We start from the raw sequence: 21353 nt of genomic DNA, 5'->3' as shown, positions 1-21353 counted from the left end.
CCCCAGGAACAGCAGCTCGTCCAAATAACGAGCTGAAACACTGAAGAGGTCACACGATTGGCATCCTCTTAAGTACGTACCACACTGACTAAGAGAAGACTAAGTCAGACTGTAATTAAGAATTAATTAATACTAGCACGTATTTACGTTACAGGTAGCTCATCTAATGCAACATCGAGGACAGGCGGATGCAGTATCAGCCAGCTCAAACCTTCTGAGCGAGTCTACTGAAATAAAGATCGGATTAACAGGCGTAAAGAAAATATTGCCCCCCCCCCCCGGGGGGGGGGGGGGGGTTGAAAGGTTAATATTGTGGAAATGTATCTGCGCCCGCAAATTCACACTGCCACCTGTTGGTACATTTTACAGCTAGTAGCTACGATGCTGTTGGCCGTATTTGACAGCTCGTGATTTGCTGGGAATCCGAGGGTGCAGACAGAAAGTACAGTCAGACCCGCAAGTACTAACCCCACTCCAACGGGATTTATTACATGCCTGTTTGAAACTAATAACAGTCGCTGAGTACAAAGGGCAAAGAATGACTCCATCTTTAGAACCTGACAATCGCCGAGTTGCCCATGAAATTGTACAGCCTTTTATGCAACGCGAACTTGTTCATTATCTGTGTTCACAGGACACGCCAATGATCGAAAATAAAGCAACCCAATCAGAATATTACAACTCCACACAATTCGATCAAGTTAATAAACTCGCGATATCCCACTGAGGTCACGTCATGTTATAACCTGCTCGCGCCAGTCCGTCAGTGGTCTTCAACGAGTAGAAATGCGTTGATTGCACAACGCTGCCTGGCGTCTCGTCCTGGCCCAACTTGGGATGTGTTTCCAGATCCTCCTGTGACAAACAAATCGAAAATATCTCACCTGGTAAACCGTCTGCGTGTTTCTTCGCTTTCCACCCAATTCTGGAGACTTTGAGGAGCCGTCGACTGGATTCGACAGACTCCAGTGGCGGGCTCTTGTGAGGGTGGTAATGAACCTTCGGATTCCACAAAAGAAGCAACATTTCCTGACCATCTGAGCGACTGTCAGAGGACTGCGCTCCATAGAGTAAGAAGGTTTGACGGCAATGTTATGAGAAATTCAACACCAAATTGGCCTGAATCAGCTGCGACCGTACCCCCGAGAGCTCGCTGAGCCGCCATATTAATCAGACAACTTTCTTCAAACACTGCTGTAATCTTAAGGCAAAGTTGTCCCTGCGCTTAATTAAGCACCACGCGCCATGTCGTATTCTTATCGTCAACACTAAATGTGGATGAAAGAGTGATCTATGAATACGCCGCTGGATTAGCAGAAGACACGCGCACGTGTCACTGACTGACGCCTGAAATCCATTGGTTGCAACCCTGGACCAAAACACGACAGCAGCTGAGCTCAAAGATCACTTCCAACACTGATTACGGTGACCGACATAAAACTTCTTCGGGATACGACCAGCATGATCGAAGAGCTGTGTGGGAAAAGTAAACTTAGTAGACATGATGTAGATGGGAGAAACGTGCGAGAAGCAGCATGTTCGGGTGTGTACTGGAGAGAGGACCGTTTACGTCTCTTGTGGGCCTCAGGTGACGAAGAAGTCCATCGTCTGCTCTGGGATTACTTCTCGTGCTGGTTGGAACTATACGATATCGCAGAAGCATTTATGACTTTGAACAAAGTTGGGGCTTAGCAGCTTTGGGTAGACGCCAATCCCCACGAGGGCTGGCTGTGGCTGCATCTCCGCAAAAACTAGTTCTCAGGCGAAACGCTTAAATTAGCGAACTTTTACTCGCTGCAGTGCTGCCAGCTCAACTAATGAAGGCTAAAATTAATAATTCAACGCAACACATTTGTCTACGCAGAAATGAATGTTTCAGAAACCTTTGCACTGCGTAACATAACGAATACAGCGGCGAGATGTTAACAACCGAAAGGAAAGTAATTTTATTGTATTCAGAGGAAAAGACAAGCGACTGCCTGTGTGGGGAAATCTATTCCAGGTAACGAAGTGTTAGAACACGTGAGAAATTTTAGTTATTTAGCGTTCCACCGTATACTACGCAGGAGACAATGACGTCAACATAAAATAAATAGACTGTGAATGTACAGAGCACACAGAATTAAACAAACGCAGAAGAAAGGTTCAATGAGAAAGTTGCCAAATCGAAGCGTTACGTGGATCCAAGGCTGGACGTCAGCGAGCAGAAAGGAGACGGCGCAGAAAGTCGCAGGATACAGAACGACGGACACCAGAGAAGAAGTGGTAACGAGTGTTACCGGTGCAGCAGGAAGGAAGAAAAAGTCAGCTGTCAGCAAGATTTCTCCGAAGCCGCTGAAGGTCGCATCTGCGCATTCAAATCAATCATCCGTGTGGCTGTTTGCCTCTTAATAACGGAGCTTCGCTGTTATTTTTGTATTTCAGTATTCAGAGATGAAGCACCAGACTTCCGTCTTTTGTTTCTGGCGTCTGGCGCCGCTCACCCACCCAACCAAGAATATCTGGCACGATTTGGGCCACCGAAAGAAAATAGATGCAAAGTTCCTTCAAACGCTAGAACATCTTTGCACTAGCGATTTTTGAGACAACCGCCAGGGTCTTTCATCCTCAGTTGCAACACCGAAAGGGAGAAAGCGCCGCACTTAGGTCCACGATCCGACCATTTTAACCCTCACACTCATCCGGCAGAAGGCTTCTTCTTATTATTCCAAATGGCCAGCGTAGATTTGGAGACTGCAGCTCTGAAGATGTCGATTGATGTGCAGCCAAACCATCTGCGTCACCCTCAATGATCAACCGCAGAACTTCGTACCCCTCCCCTCTCAAAATGTGCCCCAGATACAGAGTCTTTCTTTGCTTAACCGTGAGCATGCGATTTAGGACCTCGTGGTTGGATATCTTCCGCATCCATGCTGAAGGCTTCGTGGGACGCAAAGCCGACCTGGAAGTGATGGCCCCTGTAGCAAACGGAACCCGGTCATCCAGCCCGCAGGCAGTCACCCCCGCTGACTGTCAGACTGACTGAACTGTCCCTCCATGCGCAAGTAACTGCACTACTGACTGCGCTCCTACAGAAAATTAACACAGAATAGAGACTGAGGTCCGCCCAGACCTCTTTGAAGCAGACTTCTTACAGTTTTGTTTAGTTTGGACTGAAATAAAGTTCTGAAAGACTCGACTGTTTTCACGGAAAGCGGCGATCTAAATGCAATGGCACTCGGTACAAAGCTGATTCACGCATCAGAAGCCTCGGAGCCGAACTGTTTCAGAAGTCAAGACAAAGACGGTTTCCGCGGAGACAGTGTTGGGTTCAAACACGCGTAAACAGAACTTGCACACGTCACAGATGTGGGTACAAACTACTTAAGAGTTAGCGGTGGGGCAACAAACATCTCGTCTGAGTAACAAGTTGACAAACTACAAGGCAAGGAACGGTCTACTTTAGACCCTAACAGCCAATCAGCCTGCTGTCCTGAGCCAGATGAATCCACTCCAGTCTCCTGACAATTCTTAAAAAGCTCCTCCAGAACGTCTGTACTTTATGGACCTCACAGTGACACCCGCAACTACAAAACTGGCGACATGACACCGAATGCTTTCGTTGGCGAACTGTCCCAAAGGCCACCACAATCGTTGAGAGATTAATCGAATAAATTAATAGCTACTGTTTGTTGCCAGGGCCCACGGCGTCCAGACTCCATTATACAACGCGAAACTTCGAAACGCAACCTGCAACGCGATGATTATCGGAATCAGCAAGAAAACTGAGGGAAAATTTCGAGAAGCGGATTCTTTGCGGCGCCTGCACGTGATTAACCAACAGCGGAATTTGCGCCAAGCAGCAAGTCAGTCGACCGACTGACCGCAAAAACTGCGCACTTATTTATGCGCATAAAATTGACTCTCGGAAGGCAGTGAGCCCCACTGACACTGTTCCATGCCTCGCGCGGGATTCGAACCAGCTACTCGCACATTCGTGAGAAACCACAATGACACAGGCCGCTCGGTTTCCAGGTGCTTCGAGTCGTCAGACGTTACGACGCCAGGACGAGGTCGGCTTCATTCACGATTAGCGCCGTAAATCAGAAAACTTCAGCACGCGTGAGGCGAAAGTTTTGATTGAACATTCACAGAAGTAATTCGAATCTGAAGGAACTCCGCACTTATAAGTGGCACTAATGAAAAACGACACGAAACGTTTTGCAATCGTAACAAAGAGTTGACAGTGGAACCACGGTTCCGGAGAATTTGACGTAAATACGTCTATACGGAAAGGAAATTTATATATTGGCTTTACTCTAAATATTTCCTTTATACATGCTTTACAATTGAGATAAATTTGATTAAGACATTGCTTAATCAACTTGAATTAGTTACGCTTAAGATGGGTCTGTAGTAGATGAATGTAATAAAATGTTTTATAGGTAACAACAATGCCGAGGAAACACGACGTTTCCTAGGTAACCATCTTACACTTTTTCGTTTCCCTTTTTCGTAACACTTTTTGCCGAATGACCCTTCCTTATAGACGTATTTACGTCAAAAATCTGAGGTGATTTCACTCTAAGACTCCACTTTTCAGCAGAGCGAACCCTTCCGACAAGACGGAGGAACAATCTCACGTGGTTTGGGCACTGCAAACAGACACACGACGTTCGGATGCGAGCTTCGACACTTCATGTCACATTCTGAACTTCCTGCTTAAAACGCGTGCGTGGAATTCCTTTATGACATTCATTTTGTTTCTAGAACTTTCTATTCAAGAGCCTTCGCAACTTCAGGATAGGAAACGGTGGCGAGCCCTTGGGAACACAGCAACGTTCCTTCGGGATCCACACAAGGCGGGGAATTTAATGTCCAGCTGACAAACCGTCAGCTTCTTAAAGGGCGATCTGTTCCCTAGAGTTGGTCCAACTTCGACAGTACCCATTGGCTCTTTGAGGTCAGTATATAGCATAGTACCTGCTCCACACTCCCCTACACTCGATGAATATTAAAGCTCTCTCCACACGATTAAATATTTCAGGGGAAATAAACACAGAATAGCGGCTTAAGCCTACGACATACTATTATGCAGCTGTAATTCATAATACAAAGTTCACTGTATCTATTCTTTTATAGCGCGTAATTCTGAGCATTTTATTACGAACTGAAGCCTTGCCCGTGGCTCTAGGCCTGTAAAAGTTTCTGCAGAACGATAATCCGCCCACCAAGGCAACGATGATTATGACAGTAAAATATGCCTCTGTATTCTCTGCCTGGAAAATGACACGTTGGTCAATGTTTAGAAGACTGCCGATGCGACGTGCCACAAGAAGGTCCCTCGGTGGCAAAACCCACGGAGCTGGTTTTACGAGGCCAGTAATCACCCGGCTGTTCCTGAAATACGAACATACGCGCACAGACCACAATCCGCGGTCTCCCCACGTCAAACCGAAATGCACGTGAACACAAAGCACAGCTCAAAAGGCACGTCATAACATCGGTCGAGGCGTCAGTCAGTTTTGCTAACGGTCACGGTTCGATTCTCAGGAGGGACTATGCGTCGAGACCGGTACAGGGCTCACCCAACTAGAGGCAAAGCGGCCGAATCTTGAAACTCGCTACGCACCTCCATCTGATAGGAAGATATTTATTCGCTTTGGAGCCTGCGAAGGGGCAGAGGCCTGCCTGTCTCGGCGAGAAACGAGAAATTAAAGTTTTACTCATCTACTGCCCCAGATTACTTTAATAATTAAGGAGACATTTAAGTGACGCTGTATCAACTTAAAAGTCTGGGTAGGTACTTTTTCATACGCCGAGACAGATCGTGGAGCTAACACGCCCTGCGATGTTAATTTTCAAGCGTAATTGTGTTCCTCTCCCCGGGCTTAAAGGTCGTCTCTACAAGGGAGTTTGCTGCTTGTGAGAAATATCTGCACACGCGTAGGAATGCCGCCCTGCCATTTGTCACTGCCCTCAGGAACAATAATTCTCTCGCGACCAAACCCCTCAGCTGCAGGCAGCTCATGATAAATGGACGCATTCACCGAGTCACCAAAGAAACGGCAATGAATACTGAGCTCCGGTGGAGAGCCATCAACTGAGGTACGAGAACTCGCTTTGTACACAGAATGTAAATTACTTGGCTTTGCTGAATCCCTTGCAGTTGAGCAAGGAACTGTCGCAAGCATAAGCTAGCGACAGTTCCGAAACTTGTTTGTTCTACGGCAAAAGAACCCCCCCCCCAAAAAAAAAAATACAATTCAAAATGTATACGAATGTAATTTCACTTCCTGTGAGTGCCTTGTGACTCAAAGGTGTTTGGGAATAGAGCGAAGACGTAATGCAGGAGGGATGAACAATGCGAGATCCAAATTATGTTTTCTTTTTGCGTAAATAAAGAAGAAGAAGACGAGTGAGATCCGCGGGGCATGAGACAGAAGGGAAAACCTGAAGGGAACTTCGGATACAAAGCTGAATGTTAATGAAATGTGACGTAAAAAGTGGATTTGATTGGATCGGGAAAGGGCCCGGTGTGAGCGAATCAAAGGACCTCAGGGCTCCACAAAAGATGCGTAATTTCTTGACTAGCGGACAGCGCACTATCAGCTTCTTCAGAGAAGAGGAGACTCTGCCCCACGGTGTCTTTACCTGCGCTACAAAGCCAGAATCTGCCCTGTACGATTAAAGTGTACTTTGGCGTAACATCGTTCATCTGCCGCAGAAAGCTGACAGTGAGCACAATGCAACATCAAACTCGACAGCCTACGCGTCCTACCACAATACGCCTGTCATCATTAGGGTGATTGATGATTTGAGTCCAAGACTTTCTAGGGCGCTCTTTCTGTGTTTACAGATCAGATGCACATCGGGCTCCAGAACTCAAGCCAAGACCGGGTTTCAAAGGCGAGGAAGGATGTCGTGGCCTACTTCAACTCTTTTCTCAATCGAAGACACGAAAGGTCTCGACTGTGTTTGAGCAAACGCCTGTCTCTCTTGGCAGCAAAGGATTCTCATTCAAGTCTTTGCCCCCTCTGTCCATGTATTGCAAGACTGATTAATTAATTAATGAACTGATTAATTACACGTGCTTAAAGGCAGTGACGTTTCCGTACTCATATTCGAAATGACTGCAGAAACCGCAATCCAAAAATTAATGGCCAAACTTGTGGCAAATAATACATGACGCGTCCCGTTCCACGGACAAGCCGGAAACCGCTAAGAAAACTTTCTGGAATCAGTTAAGAATGACAAATTGTTTCCATTCTACAAACAACAATTCCCTCAAACAGTGGCAAGGAAAAGTTTTAAGTTTCCATGACGGAAACCCAACGACAACGAATCCTGAGCAACAATTCTGTGTACTTCTTCGGCACGCAGGCCTCCAGCAGAGCTTGAATTCATGACAAGTGTTTCCTGAAATAGACAATACGTAACTTATGACTAAGAAACTTTCCCAACATGAGCACGCTTCCTCTGACAAGTTGAGGTGGCGCTGAAGTCAGAAAAAGCAGCATCGTCTGCTGAAACCAGGTCGCGGATCGAAAGACACTTCTTCACAGACGTAAATAACGCCTGAAGCCAGCTCACTCTGGTGCCGCATTTCGAAACTCGCCGGAAGCACACGAACTTCTTATTATGTCATATCCTGTAATTACAGTGCAGGGTTAAGACGGGCTGATCTTCCGTCTGACGAACTGTACCGTGTGTCGATAAGATCGTCCTCCAAGAACGGAGTCCATGGCAGAATGATTGATCTGGACGGCGAGACAGAGCCTCTGGTTCAAACGCAGAGATGCCCCCATTTAGAAAAGATTGGCATCTGCCGCTTTCTAATTGCCCTGTGGCGGCTCGCAAGCCCAGGGCCTCTGTCGCAGATAAGCGCGGACTGTCTAATCAGCGCCACTCGGGTTAACGAGCTACGTCTCAAGGCGACGAGGACGAAGGACGCTGCGTCGTGTAGTGTGGCACAAGTTTCAGAGGTGATTGCTGCCTCCATCATCAGGGCGGGAGGTCAGCATGAAGCATCTCTGACTACACGGCGCAACATCGCACCAGAGCGCTCCGATGTTAATTTGCTGCAGACTAATCGAGTGGGCGTTTCTTTCAAACGGCGGTGGAAGGATTGAACTGCTCGTCCCGAACATCGCGCGCGAATCTTTAGTAAACTTGGTGACGTTGGCCTCCCGGGTTGTAAAGAAGAAATAACAGCTTCCAGGAATCCCTCACAAACGCACAAAGCCATTTTCAGTGAGCCTTCGCCTGAACAAATAATCAAATGAGTCAGTGGTTAACCCCGTTAAAATGTCCCTCAACAATCCCTCACTGTTGAGTGTCAAAGGCGAGCCGACCCAAACTATTTAGCGCTCCAGGTCTCAAAAACTCGCGTATTCTTTGCCTGCGCTCTCTCTCTCTCTCTCTCTCTCTCTCTCTCTCTCTGAGTCGTTCGGCAGAGAACGAAACAGAGCCGTCACTATTCGACCGCTCTACTCCCGAAACTACTGACCAGATTTTGACTAAATTTGGTTCCTGGTGTGTGTGCGCGAAACTCCGACGGCTTAGATACACAACTTTTACTGAACACATTCTTCCATTCGGCATGCATTTGACGAAAGACAAGTAAAACTGTGAAAAATACGCAGTGGTGAGCGTTGCGTATCGGCGTTTTCTGTCTCATCCCCGTACGACAGAGCGGAAAAAGGATCACGCAATCGCACGCGACTTCAGCACACGTGATTATTCAGAATTAGGCAAATTTGTAGTCAGTCACGACACGCGTGGAGCTTCACACCAGAGCAGAAAACAATTTCAGCAACAGGCAGTAGGGAGCAGCACGTGTTCCACAGGTGTGTGGCCGAGTCGGCATAATTGCAGTGTAAATGCCTGGCCGCTGGGCTATAAAATATGGAACGTTCATGACAGCGACGACGTCCCTAGGTTTCAACACGTTCTTTTCAATTTGTCGGCCATTTCTCAACGTCCGGTGCAATTCCTACTCGTACGGGTTGCCTATCACTTGCGGAAAATGAGACAGACACACAGGAACGGACCGAAGAGGCGTTCTTTACTGACGCTAGCAGAGCGATGACAAAACTTGCCTGCTTTATCCCCGTGTCAGTAAACGATAGCTTTAAGCATTAAACCGTGGGCCACGTGGTTGTCCGGCGATGAAACACGAGCCGTTGATCGTTTTATGCATTGCACCCTTATGACCCCGGAGCAATTACCACACGGCGAAGACGGAACTAAATAAGAAAACTATTTGATATTTTATACGAAGAAGACGCGGCCTTCTCAGGTGCCCTGTCACCAACACGGGCGAGCGAGTGCCACAAATGTAGCTTCTGAAGACAGTGGACTTCGGATGAATTTCTACGAGATGATTTACGACCCACACCTGACATCCATCTTGTCTAAATAAGTTACTACATAATAAAATCTAACTTCCGATCTTATTATCCTTCGCAATCCGCCGTCATCTTCCTCGTCACACGGAGGATTTGCTCCAGTCCTCTCACTCTGTCTCCGCTGTCATCTTTTGATCTCTCAAATTTGTCATCGTCCGGAAGCTGCGGGGATTCAGAACCGGCGCAACCAGTTTACTGAATCAACATTCAATTTCCAAGCGCCCTCGTAAAGTGAAGGAAGTTAAGTGCCACGCGAACGCGCGGGACGTCATTTCTCATTCCAGACGCAGCGAGGATGACACCGGACATCGGGACGAGCGGCGAGCCGAGGGCAGCGTGGAGAGGAGGAGCTTCACTCACTGTTTAACGATGCGATCAAATTAAGAGCGACGAAACGGGCGGGGCATGTAGCACGCACGGCAAAGTTAAGAAATGCCTGCGAAACTTAAGTATGAAAACCCATTGTCATTTGAGAGGCGTTGGTGACAAGATAATATTAAAGTGGTCCTAAAACAAACCACATGCGAGTTTGTGGATGCAATTGGCACAAGATAAGTTCTAGTTGCAGGTTCTCCTGATCACGGTAAGGAACGTTTAGGTTAACAAACGGAGTTCATCGATCAGATAAACGTCTATCAGCTCCTCAAAAAGGATTATCCTCCACACAGAGACACTGAGGATCACCACGGAAATCTGATCGGCAGTGCTAATTAGCGAAACACAAGCGCCGGACTTCATGTTTTCCACCTGGCCCCAATAAAAGCACTTTCAAGGCACACACTATTAATGTAGGACGATTTTATTCTGGGAGCTCTTCCCCGTGCTTTTGGCTCCTACTGTCTTTTGTATTCGTACAAAACATTTTACTCGCTCTTAACGCCAATGTAAATCGCAGTGCACGTGAAACGTGACGTATGAGTTCCAGGCTGAAATTAAACTTGTCTTTCGTAATTTGTGAATTTCGAATTAAGTTTTTCCTTCGTAAATGTGAAGTTGGAACCGAATTGTGTTCCAAAAGACAAAGACTGTTAACAGCTTCGAAACAACATTCCAAACCTCTTCCTCCTAGAACACGGCGCTTCTGTTTTTCCAGCTGATGGAGTGGCACAAAGAACTTCTTTCCGAGGAAGACAAAACCATCTGAGCGGATCGCAAAGCCATTTCATTTATCAACGTTGGATGGAGATTTAAGGGGGGGAAGAGGCCATTAGACATCTCGATCATGACAGGAAGTGACAAACAAAAAACATGCAACTCACGGGTACGAACGGACACGATAGAAGAACGTACGCCATCTCAGAACAGATGTAGCAAGAAAGACAAGTTGCTGGCTCTTTTTCAATGGCTTTCGCAGCGATCAGGTGCCGAAGCGGGGGCTACGCCCAACAAATTGTAATGGTGATTCTTGGTAAAAGCCCAAATGGAATACATATTCTGCTGTTGCAGTGCGAATTTCAGAACTTCGCAGGCAAATGGACACTTCCTTGAAGAATGGATCTTTTACTGAAGCACGCGTTTGATTGTTCTATTTGCCTGTTCAACGCGACTCGCTGCAACGAAACGAGAGAAAATCTTGTCTTAAGTCCTCGAGCTGACGACTTTCTTTTATTCTGCACAAGTTACTAACATGCTGAGCGTCGGTGTTTTTGTGACTCTCCCTTGACAAATACAAAGTCAGAATGACTTGAATTAATAGCATGCTGAGAAGACAGCGCGTGTCACATTTCTCTTGTTTTCATATGTCAAAAGATGGCGGTCCGAGGCAGCGGACATGTCGAGCACGGAACACTCGTCACAGCTTATTAAAGATAGCAAATGTCGCTGACAATCCTCTGTCAAATACGTAAAATCCCAGACGTTATTAAACTTCCAGTGTTCACATTGGCCCAGCTGGCGACAAATCGGTTTAGCTTTCGAGTATACGCATTTTTGTCAAAGACTGTTTGGCTTCTGAAACCGTTTACCTCCACCTGAGCGGCCTGTTTATTGTTTTGTTGAGTGGATTTAAAAGTCATAGCTAAATTATTAAATCGTAAAATATGACAATGAAGCCAAAATATATAGAAAAAAGTCTTTCAAATTTAATGTAACAACGACCTTGAAGGATATGAAGAGACAATGTCTCACAGACGACACGACGTACTTAAGGAACCTCCCCAACTACAAAACTCAAAAGTTTACTGAGAACACATGTTTCGGCGAGCCTTGGGTCTACCAGATTACTTCAGGAAGCGATAAACCAGAGTGGCGTCGTTACAGGCGTTCAGGAGGACGCGCGCCAGAGCAAGCTTAATTATTAGTGCACGACAAGGGCCAGAAGACCATTACCCGGATTGCTTGAATGCTCGGCTGGACTGTAGCAGTTCAGGGGTTGTACTGACTGGTACCGTGCGCTAAGGAGCAGTCTACCTACTCTTCTTGGCAGGGAATCAATATTACTGGCCTGCTTAAGCCTTCGTAATTTACTGTAGCTCACAGAACACAATAGGTCGCTCCGTGGGACACAGAATTCGGCTAAATTTGCTCAAGTCACACAATGACCGGGTCATTTGCCCCATGTATGCCTCTTCATTATTCACAGCCAACATCACAAGCCCAAGACCACGACATGACATAATAATGCAGTTCCCACGTCATTACAACCAGGAGATTCATAATTCACAATTCGCATCCACGGGGGACAGACGTAATTATGAAGCTGATAGTGGCGCCACCTTTTGTGAAAGTCACGTCTCACTGCTTCGTTCTCGAGAGCCCGCCGATGTACCCTGCCGTGAGTCAGCTGGAATTTCCTGAAAGTTCATTTTAATATTATTGTCCGAGCTACCTCTCACCTCCCTTGATGCCTTCCGACTAAACGTTTTGTTAATGTACGCCTTTCTTGTGCCTAGAACTGCACGACCACTCCACGCAGGCAGGCAACACACGTGGGTATCTGCACATTCGAACACTGGGATCGTGGGTTCGAATCCGACGGGTCATGGTAGAGAATCTTGATTGAACTGGGCATCCCTGACGCAACCCGCAAGACTTCTCATTACACAAAGTGAGAGCAAAGCGAGGCGAAGGCCTGGCCGCTTCGTCTGCGACACAACAGCACCGAAGAACCCACGGCCAGCCAACAGCTCGTCTCATTGGCTACAATCGATTTTCAGACCACAGGTACGTCACTCCTGCGTCATACCCGTGAGGTCCCGTGTTCGATTCTTGCCCAAAGTTTCCTTCGTCTCCTAAACAAAACAATGAGTTATCTTAAAGTAGGCCACGACCACTTCTATACAGTAGATGATCTTTCCCTCACGCGACTGTACACAACGGCAATGTTAGCCGAGGCGAGTGCGAACTCAGTTCCGTGGTCTTAGGCTTTAAGCACACGATCTCGATTCCTGGCAAAACTACGGTAATCTGGGTTACCAGTCACATGTAACATTAATGTTACACAATGTTGGAGGACGAGACGGACGATTATGTCCCTGCGAAACTTTCAGACCCCTTGCAAGTTCGGCGTCGACGTCGCGACGCACATGGAGTGCTGAAAATGTACACGTATAAGCGGGTAAGCACACAGAAGGGTCTCGGGGCTGCCAACACAACGGAACATAATCGTATTTACCCAAGTACAGGCGACACATGACAGTCGCTGTGATTTTACGCTAACTGCCTGAGCTGTTCGCGGCTTCGAACAGGTTCTGGGACACGACGCCCGTCTCGGCTGTATTTCTCGTCTTCCGGATTCATTCCGCGTGCCGGCCGACCGGCCGTCCTCTGTCGCCAGCAGCCCTGATACATAATCCATCAGATCAGAAAGAGACGGTCTGTGTAATCTCAATGGCCACTGAAGGAACTCTCGGAATAAACTTCCATTTTTCACTGACAGGTCCATTTACTTGGGCAATCGGGTCGAGAGGATGAAACCATTCACACGCGATACAATGAAGCCGACGCCAGATGTGGGAAACGAGTTCTTCAGCTTCCTCAAAAGAAGTTTCCCACCTCCCGCCGCCTTGTGTTGCATTATCGAAGAGGAAAGTTTTCAGACGTTTTGGAAAACTCGCTGTTTCTGTTTCGGGCTTGAAGAAAAGAGGAACTGAACAGTAAATTTCCCTGAGGCATTTTCCCCCTTTCGTCCGTTCTCTGAGAAAGAAGGCGTCAAAACACCGAAACTTCGTAGCAGGAACTTCATTGGCCTCTGCGTTTTTTTTTAATATTCGTGTAAACTTACGCTTACAGTAAGAAAGCGCAGGCAAGAGGACACAATGTCATTACAAGCAAAGGCGTGGCCAATGACGGATTTCATTTCGGAGAACGCGAAAAGCAAGCGTCATTAAACAAGTACGTGTGCACTATTCCAATCGCCAAATTACGTCTTTTTCAATCGAGTCTTGTAACAAATACAATTTCTGTGGCATTTCAGGCTGAAAGTGCGCTGTTAAATATTCGTTCGTTACAGGAAAAACATTACAACGAAGAAGAAGACGGATCTGTTCTGGGCGGAGGGCCGTCAGCTGTCATATGTGATTGATGCGTTGCCACAAACACCGCAGTTGAAAGAGCAGTCTGTGGTCTCAACACTTGCCTTCACTTCTGTGACACACTCGCTATTCCTGAAATGCTTCTAAGCACCCAAAAGGGTCACGAGACGAACTCCTCTTTCCGTGAGCTGACTGAGTGCATCTTCCTGGAATCGAACTAGCCAAGTTAATTCTCGTGCTGAACAAACTTCCGTACTCTGTTGGGGGAGGGCCAGAGGTCAAATTATGAAGTGGACGCCCCAGCTTTTCAATGTTGGTCGAATGTTACACATAAGGAAGCACGCATGGTGATACAAGAAATACGTATGCAATTTTGGTGGGGAAATCTAAAGGAGGAAGCGATTTGAGAGACTCAGAATGGGAACAATTTTGAAGACGTAAAGAGTTTCGTTAAAATATGAAGCTCCTAGATCAGTTTAATCGCTAATAAAAATCGTGAGGTTAATTAAAAATATTTACAAAAAACAAATGTGCTATGACGTCACAAATTCTCCCTCGTACTTCGTGCTCTGTACCAACGAAGTGTCATCATGTTCCCATTTGCGGGCCTGATAAGCAGAAGAGATTGAATCTGAGAAAGCCAAAGCAGAGCATCTTGAAGTAAAAGAGCATAATCTAAGGCGTGGAGTTGCCAGAACACATCTGTTGCACTATAAGAAACTCCAAGAGTTTGGAGGGGCGGGACTTTGTAACAACAGGGTGTTCCGTCGCGTGACGCTCAACAGGTGAAAAATATTGCAGACGCCCAGGGCTCTGCGTCTAAACAACTAGAGCCCGAGGAAAACTCTTTTGAGCAAGCAAAAATTCACAGGCGTTCTTTACGCCACGCAATGCGTATCTCACTTAACACAACACACACAAGAAACTGCAATTAACAACGAAAGAGGCGTCCATTTGCTAACCGAATTTCGAGTATTTGTACTGCCAAGTGAACAAAAGATGTCACTTCATGGAGCAGGTCGGGTCGGGACATGAGTCAGTCACTTACCTCGTTTTTTTCCAGCGAACATCCCGAAGTGATTCCTCTGAAGGTGCTGAATCGGGGACGACTCCACAAGTCAGACAGTCACTTCACTTCACTTCACTTCACTTCACTTCACTTCACTTCACAGCATCTCTCTCGACCGAATTATCAATCGCGCCCGCTTCGGCGTAATCGCCATGGCAACGGCTGAAGCCACTTGGGCACTCAACATCTCCGACCGTCACTTAATTCGGTGGACAGCAGAACGCCACATGATTCATGCCTACGTCACACGACGAATCAGTTCATTAAACAGACGAAGACGCTTATTAATGACTACGCAAACAATTAATAAACGCCGCCTACAGACTCAGGCAAGCTTTTCTGTAATCTTTGCGACTGGGCACACCTCAGCGTGGCTTTCGCACAGAGAAACGGGCGATGTATTAATTTTTGCGACAAGCCCTTCTCAGGTAAACGGACTGAGGTCTCGCCTCACGTTCTACCGGACTACACTGAATTCGCCAAGCACCATTTAAGTGACCCCACAACCGAATTTAATCGAAATCCGCCAAGCAACTTAGACAATAAAACCGCGTGTCGGACTGAATGCTTCCCGACGTGAGTTAATTTTATAGACAAAACTTAAAACTTAAAACAAAAAACAGCACGGAGTGCCGGACCCGATGAAGATGAAGCCAGGAAGTGCATGCCTGAACGCACAGGAAACTAGCAAAGAAACTTAAATAAAGCGCCGATCACCCTTCTAGGGGCACGCTGACCTGCATTCTGTCTTCACGGCCACTCGTCTCAACGAACTTCACTTTAGGCCTGCAACTTGACTGATGGTTCGTAAGAACTATTTCTGGACCTTCCTTTCGTGTTTAAGTTGAAATGACGCAGGAGCTCAATTGCTGCCCGGGGTGAAAGTCGTACTACCGGGTGGAGTAGCCGTCCAGCGGGCAGCAGACCACTCGCTGCCCTTCGGAAAGTGTTTTCTGAATCACTACAAATGTTAGTTGCATCGCGCACGGAGTTGGTCTAAAACATAATTAATTTCAAATACCATTAAGCCTCCCTCATAATTTTAACTCACCTGTGAAACGCGGATTACTTAATGACTTCCAATTTGAAACCGCATCTGAAAAAACCGCAGAACAGCTTCAGAAACGCTACACCCAATAAAGATCGGCTAACTTCGGTACAGCGGGGAAGCGCGGGTAGAATTTCTTCGGCAAGGGCGCTACAAACGTAAGTTCGGTACAGATAAGTTCCTTCGCAGCATCACACTGAAGTTTCTAATCAGTTATCTTATGACGGCCCAAAAATATGTGGGAACTAATTATGACTGAATTGTTGTTCTGCAAATCTGAACAGATCCAGCGATTTCGGCGTTCGGCGCAGATCTAACAGCCCGAACGGTTTCCGCACTGCGGTACAGGAAGGAAACGGAATTTCTACTGTACTATTTTTCCGAATTATCTTAATGGCTGACGAAATTACGCTGGCCATTTGGGTCGCCAACCTTCGCAGGAAGACGGCGTAATAATAAGAAGAAGAAACACTTCGACGTTTAATGTAGATTCTTTGACTTGAAATGATCAGAAAGCGAAAGATTTGTTGCTCTGATTCGTCTTCAGTTGTCCGCGCCCTTTCAACTGCTCCGCAAACCGACCGGCTAACACGAAACTGCGCATCGTAACTTAGAAAAACCTTAAACTGTCCGCCAGTTTTATGGTTGGCGTTTTTTACAATTACGTACAAAACACGGTTCGTTTGTCAAAACTGCGTGATGGCGACTGTGGAGTGCGACAGCTTCAAAGCGCAAATCTTTTGTAATTCAACAACACCGCACTATCAAAAATGAAATAAAAACACCGCAGTTGAAGAAGATTTTTGCGCATTTCAATTCGATGCCACTTTCAAGAATTCAACACTGGCATTTGCGCAGTCAATTTATGTTGTGCTTGGAAGAAATGCCATCGCATTTAAACCGCGGGCCGAGTGTGGCTCGCAGAGACAGAAATTAACAGAAATCCTTTCTTTCTGGGCGCTATCGTAAGCCAGCTGAATCCAGGCCCACGTCCCCAAGAGTTTTTATTATGTCGCACTTATCACAAATTCACTTCTAAAGCAATTCGAATTAAGTTACGATATGCGCATTGATTATTTCGTCTAACCTTGTGAGGCCACCGCATCTGACTTCCGTTCTGGGCAGTTTTGTCAGATCTCATAATTCTGGGCGCGGGAAGACAGTCGAATCTTCGTGTCTTTCGAGTTCGTCACCCGTTAACACCACAGCACCACGACCGTCGGCCTACCAGCAGCTGGCGCACCACGTGACTGCCAGGCGAGCGGCGAAGGAACTACTGGAGGGGATTGGAAGTAGACCGCGAGTTCGGACGACGACTCGCCCACCAGACGCGAGGAATAAGCGAATGCCGATCGCCGCAACTTCATCTTCCGGAAAACAAAAATGAACTTTCCACTGTTTACATCGTAAACAATCGACAATATTCGAGTATTTAGGCCTTCATTAAATTTTATTATTGACAGCAGAAACGTTTTCGCATGTCTGTACGGATTTCAGGTTCTCACGGCGGCGAATATGAAGATGCCTGTATTTCGCGAGTAGTCTCACGTTTCAGATGCGCTTACTGCCTCCATCACCAGGGCGATCAGTGTCCTTATGATGGAGGCAGTATGCACCTCTCTGCACCTTCATACCTCCGTTCGCGTTCCGTCACTTCTAACAGTTATTCCTGCAACGCTGACGGCGAAGCCACAATCAACTTGTACTACATCGAAGTTAAAGTGAGGTTGGGAGTGACGTGTTCCTCCGAAACGTAAGCACGTGATGTGGCCCGCAAGAATCGAACGTCAAGGCCACTGACGTACGAACAATAACAGAGCACGCATCTGTAAATCACGAGTACACCCTTCAGCCATCAGGCAAGGTTCAATGCTTTCGCGTTCAACATTGCGTGGGCGGAAACACCAACATGTGCGTTGGTTGAGTCTACAAAGCTCATTATTAGCCGATAAATGGCCGGGAGCCAAGGAAAAGTTGAGTTACATTTGCTTTTAATTCGTCAGCTTCCTTCCAGGCAATTACGAATCCGTTCCTCAACAACGGAGTCAGAGGCAGAGATAACATGAAACGGTCACTCTGAGGGAGCTCTCTGACTCGCGCCAACTATAAAAACCACGCTGCACAGAAATGCAGTGCGTTGTTTCAAATTTCTGTACACTGTTTAAGGAGACTGGGTATTAAATGCAAATTGAAATGCGTATGACTTATGAGAGCTGAACATTCAATATAAAACTTACTCACTCAATTTACTTAACTGCATTTAACACAGTTGGTAGAACTGCTCGAGTACACGCAAGAAAATTATATTTTGGTTGACCAGCGGCCACCTGACACGATAATTTCAGCACGATAATCTCGTCTTCGGCAAGTTTCGAAAATAAACGTACGCACAGCAAACAACAACGCAAGGTCTCGTGAAATACGCACTTATGAAACATTCTGTGTAACGGTTCTGCACGTAAATTGATAACAGCTGAAGATGCATGCGCGCATTACATGAACCAATTTCCCTAGGAAACAGATCGTGGTCAGGAGGTTATAAGAACACATAACAACTGCAACTAACACGACCTCGTTGCCTGGCGACTAGTCCATCACCACGCTGTAGACGCAGGCCACCCAGCGGCAGAACTACGTGGGATCCGGGTAAATTGCTAACTGTTGAATGCAACCCGCATCGCGACCCCTGGACCGTAACCGAACACTTACGATCTCTTCCGAACAACCCCGAATGAAATTACACACATGCAAACCTCTGATACGGGTTACTTTTAGAATGTACATGTGAATCACAAGGTAATCCAACGCACGCTGTTTTTCAACTGTTTCTTATTACAAATATCAAGGCACATTTACTCCGAGGTCAGCGAAATGGCGAATCACTATCATTTTGTCCACCAAGAATTTGACGTGAAGACTGAACCCGGGTCTGCGCGTCGCCAATGCATCGTCTGGTCGTCTGACCTGTGGCACAGCTGAAATGTGACAATAGTGCCGCTGGGACTCGACCTCTGAACCGTTGGCTTGGGTCAGAAGGACTTGGAAGCCGCCGCTCCGCACTCGCGGCTTTTCTGTGAACGGGAGGTCCATCGCGTAGTGACAGAATTACGACTAAGCCCTTTGCACTGGTTCGTGTCAACCGGAAATGAGTCCCGAAATGCATTCCGCAGCCTTAACTGAGCCAGTTTCTAAGCAACATCAAAAACTACTGAAGCTGGTCCGTCGAGAGTGAACATCCATTGTTCTGAGAGTAACGCGCCCCGTGCAAATCAATAGCGCACGCAAGGCATAAGACGAGCGAACAGGAGCCATAAATATGGACGCATCGGGGGAGGGGGAGGGCGGGCTCCCGTGATGCTTTCTGCGATTTTCAGTACAGCCACTGCATTGCAAAACTGCCGTAAAATTTACCTTCTCTCCGAGTACCCGCACTTTTAGGATTGCACACGTTCACTACGAACAAAGGAGAGAATAAATAAGCTAACAGAGATCGGTTCAGCATCCCCTGATTTAGTAATTGTCCTTCTGCGGGGTTAGAGTATCTTCTCGGGCTTTCCTTTAATAGAAATATCTATTTTAAACGACGTAAACATTTAATCAGAAGCTGAAGGAAAGAACCCGCTCGCTAGACCTCATCGTAAATGGAAGGGTAATATACACGAAATGGTTAAGAAATGTGGTGGAGTGGATTAATCTGGCTCAGGACAGAGACCTGTTGTCTGGCTCGCGTTGTACTTCTGTTTGCCAGACGCTGAGTGCCCTGCCATGTTCAGCAGGTGGACTATCTGTGGGTTTTTCAGGCGGCTAATATTGATCTTCGTGGCAGGTAGCAGCGGAGGTCATGTGTCACAGTTTGCTCTTTGACTAACCTGTCGCATTCGCTCAAGACAGATCAAGTTCTGTCTCAGACAAAGTACAATCTTCACGCCAGTTCGAGCCTCGGTCACTAACAGCGGTCGGAGAAGGTAAATAGATCATGACACAGACGGACAGATGCTTTAGCCGATGTCAAATAAATACGGCGTGTGCGAGTGTGCGTACTGAATTCAACTGGCTCTCGGCAGGAACCAGTGGCGGGCTCTTGTGGACACGGCAACAAACATTCGCTCCATAAAGCAAAGGGCGAGCGACTATAAACTTGTCTGTACATGGTATTGATGTTTAAGAGCTCTATAAATACAAGTTAAACGCCGTTCTGAGTTCCTCAGCCGTCGACGAAAAATATAAAATGAATAATAACCTTGCCTAAAATTACCACGTAAAGAGTCAGAGAGAAGAAAAAATGAAGACAAATTCACCGATCGCGTGATAAATTGGTGGGAATGGCAACATCACCATCGACCTGCACAGCATCTGCGTGCAGAAACGGACCGCGGTGACTGCGTCCGACTCACTGAGCGGAATAAATTAATTCGCGATTTTCGAAAAATGCTGCACGCACGGACAAGAAACTTTGCTCCTGTGAAAATATTAAACTCGTCACATGGCATTTCTGAAAGGCGAGAAATTCGTCTGCACAGCCAAGCGTTGAGACAGCAATGCTCTGATTTCTGTCAGGATCTGGTCGTCAGCAGACACGGACACTTCAGCCCAATAGACAAATCAATTCGTCGGCAGTTACAGGAGCACATCCCACGTGACCTCAAATGACAGAGCACGGGCTCACAACGGAGCAACTGGCTGGACAGTACTTCGATTGCATGCCTCTACGAGCGCTGAGTGGTGAAAGGAGTTCCGTGCCTCTTTTCACAAACACAAGATGCATTCCTTCCTATTACATGTCATACGCGGATTAAACACGAAAACGTAAACTGCTATGAAAATAAGAAGGCAACTTCGTAGGTTAGTTTCTAAGCGAACTCTGACGGCAAAGCAGTGAACACTTCGTGCAGCCACGACTGAAGATGCCGACGGGAGGCGTACGTTTGAAACTGAGTTGAAACGTCCGATTCTAACAAAACAAAAATGAGGCGACGATGCAAAAATAAATAATGTCTTGAGAGTTCTGTACTTCAATATTTGGTTGTCGCTGTGAATGTAGAGACCAAAACTGTGGCGCTGTTAAGTGTTTAATCCTGGAACCAATTCCGCTGATATTTGGTCTCCCGGTGACATCTCTAATTCATTCTCAGTGTCACGGGTTACTGGCACATCTGCGTGCGTCGACATCCGATGGATTTCCGTCTCTCACAATAACACACTTCGCTTCTTCCGATTTTAGAGTAGATCACATTTCTCCTTCCAGCCGTTTCCCACGGCGCCGCTGGGAACGCTCACTTCGATGCAGCTGTTCGTTACACAGCCATCAACCTCAGGTTGACTGGTCCATATTTTCTTAAAACAAACAATGAAGAATCGGCTAGATTCTATGCGAC

General features: G+C 46.8%; 1 protein-coding gene across 4 annotated transcripts in view; it reads right to left on the bottom strand.

The window, feature by feature from the left end:
- The window catches only part of LOC110827774 (Kv channel-interacting protein 4), a 94324-nt gene that overhangs the window by 18624 nt on the left and 54347 nt on the right, over positions 1 to 21353 (bottom strand). Inside the window, exons 1-2 of one of the 4 annotated variants that reach the window (XM_087359705.1) lie at positions 18220 to 18607; positions 14910 to 15168 (exon numbers count right to left, since the gene is read on the bottom strand). The exons of 2 other annotated variants lie outside the window; for them this stretch is intronic. In XM_087359705.1, the coding sequence (XP_087215831.1) occupies positions 14910 to 14931 (22 nt within the window). In that variant the 5' untranslated portion in view covers positions 14932 to 15168; positions 18220 to 18607. Of the gene's footprint in view, positions 1 to 14909; positions 16428 to 18219; positions 18608 to 21353 lie in introns of those variants that run through there. One more of the 4 variants, XM_087359704.1, reaches the window with a different exon arrangement.

The sequence above is a fragment of the Zootermopsis nevadensis genome, unplaced genomic scaffold, assembly GCF_977971745.1.
Source record: "Zootermopsis nevadensis isolate Lab colony 2312 unplaced genomic scaffold, Znev_1.0 Znev_ptg000032l, whole genome shotgun sequence".
Lineage (NCBI taxonomy): Eukaryota > Metazoa > Arthropoda > Insecta > Blattodea > Termopsidae > Zootermopsis > Zootermopsis nevadensis.
This window is presented reverse-complemented; position numbering and strand designations above follow the sequence as displayed.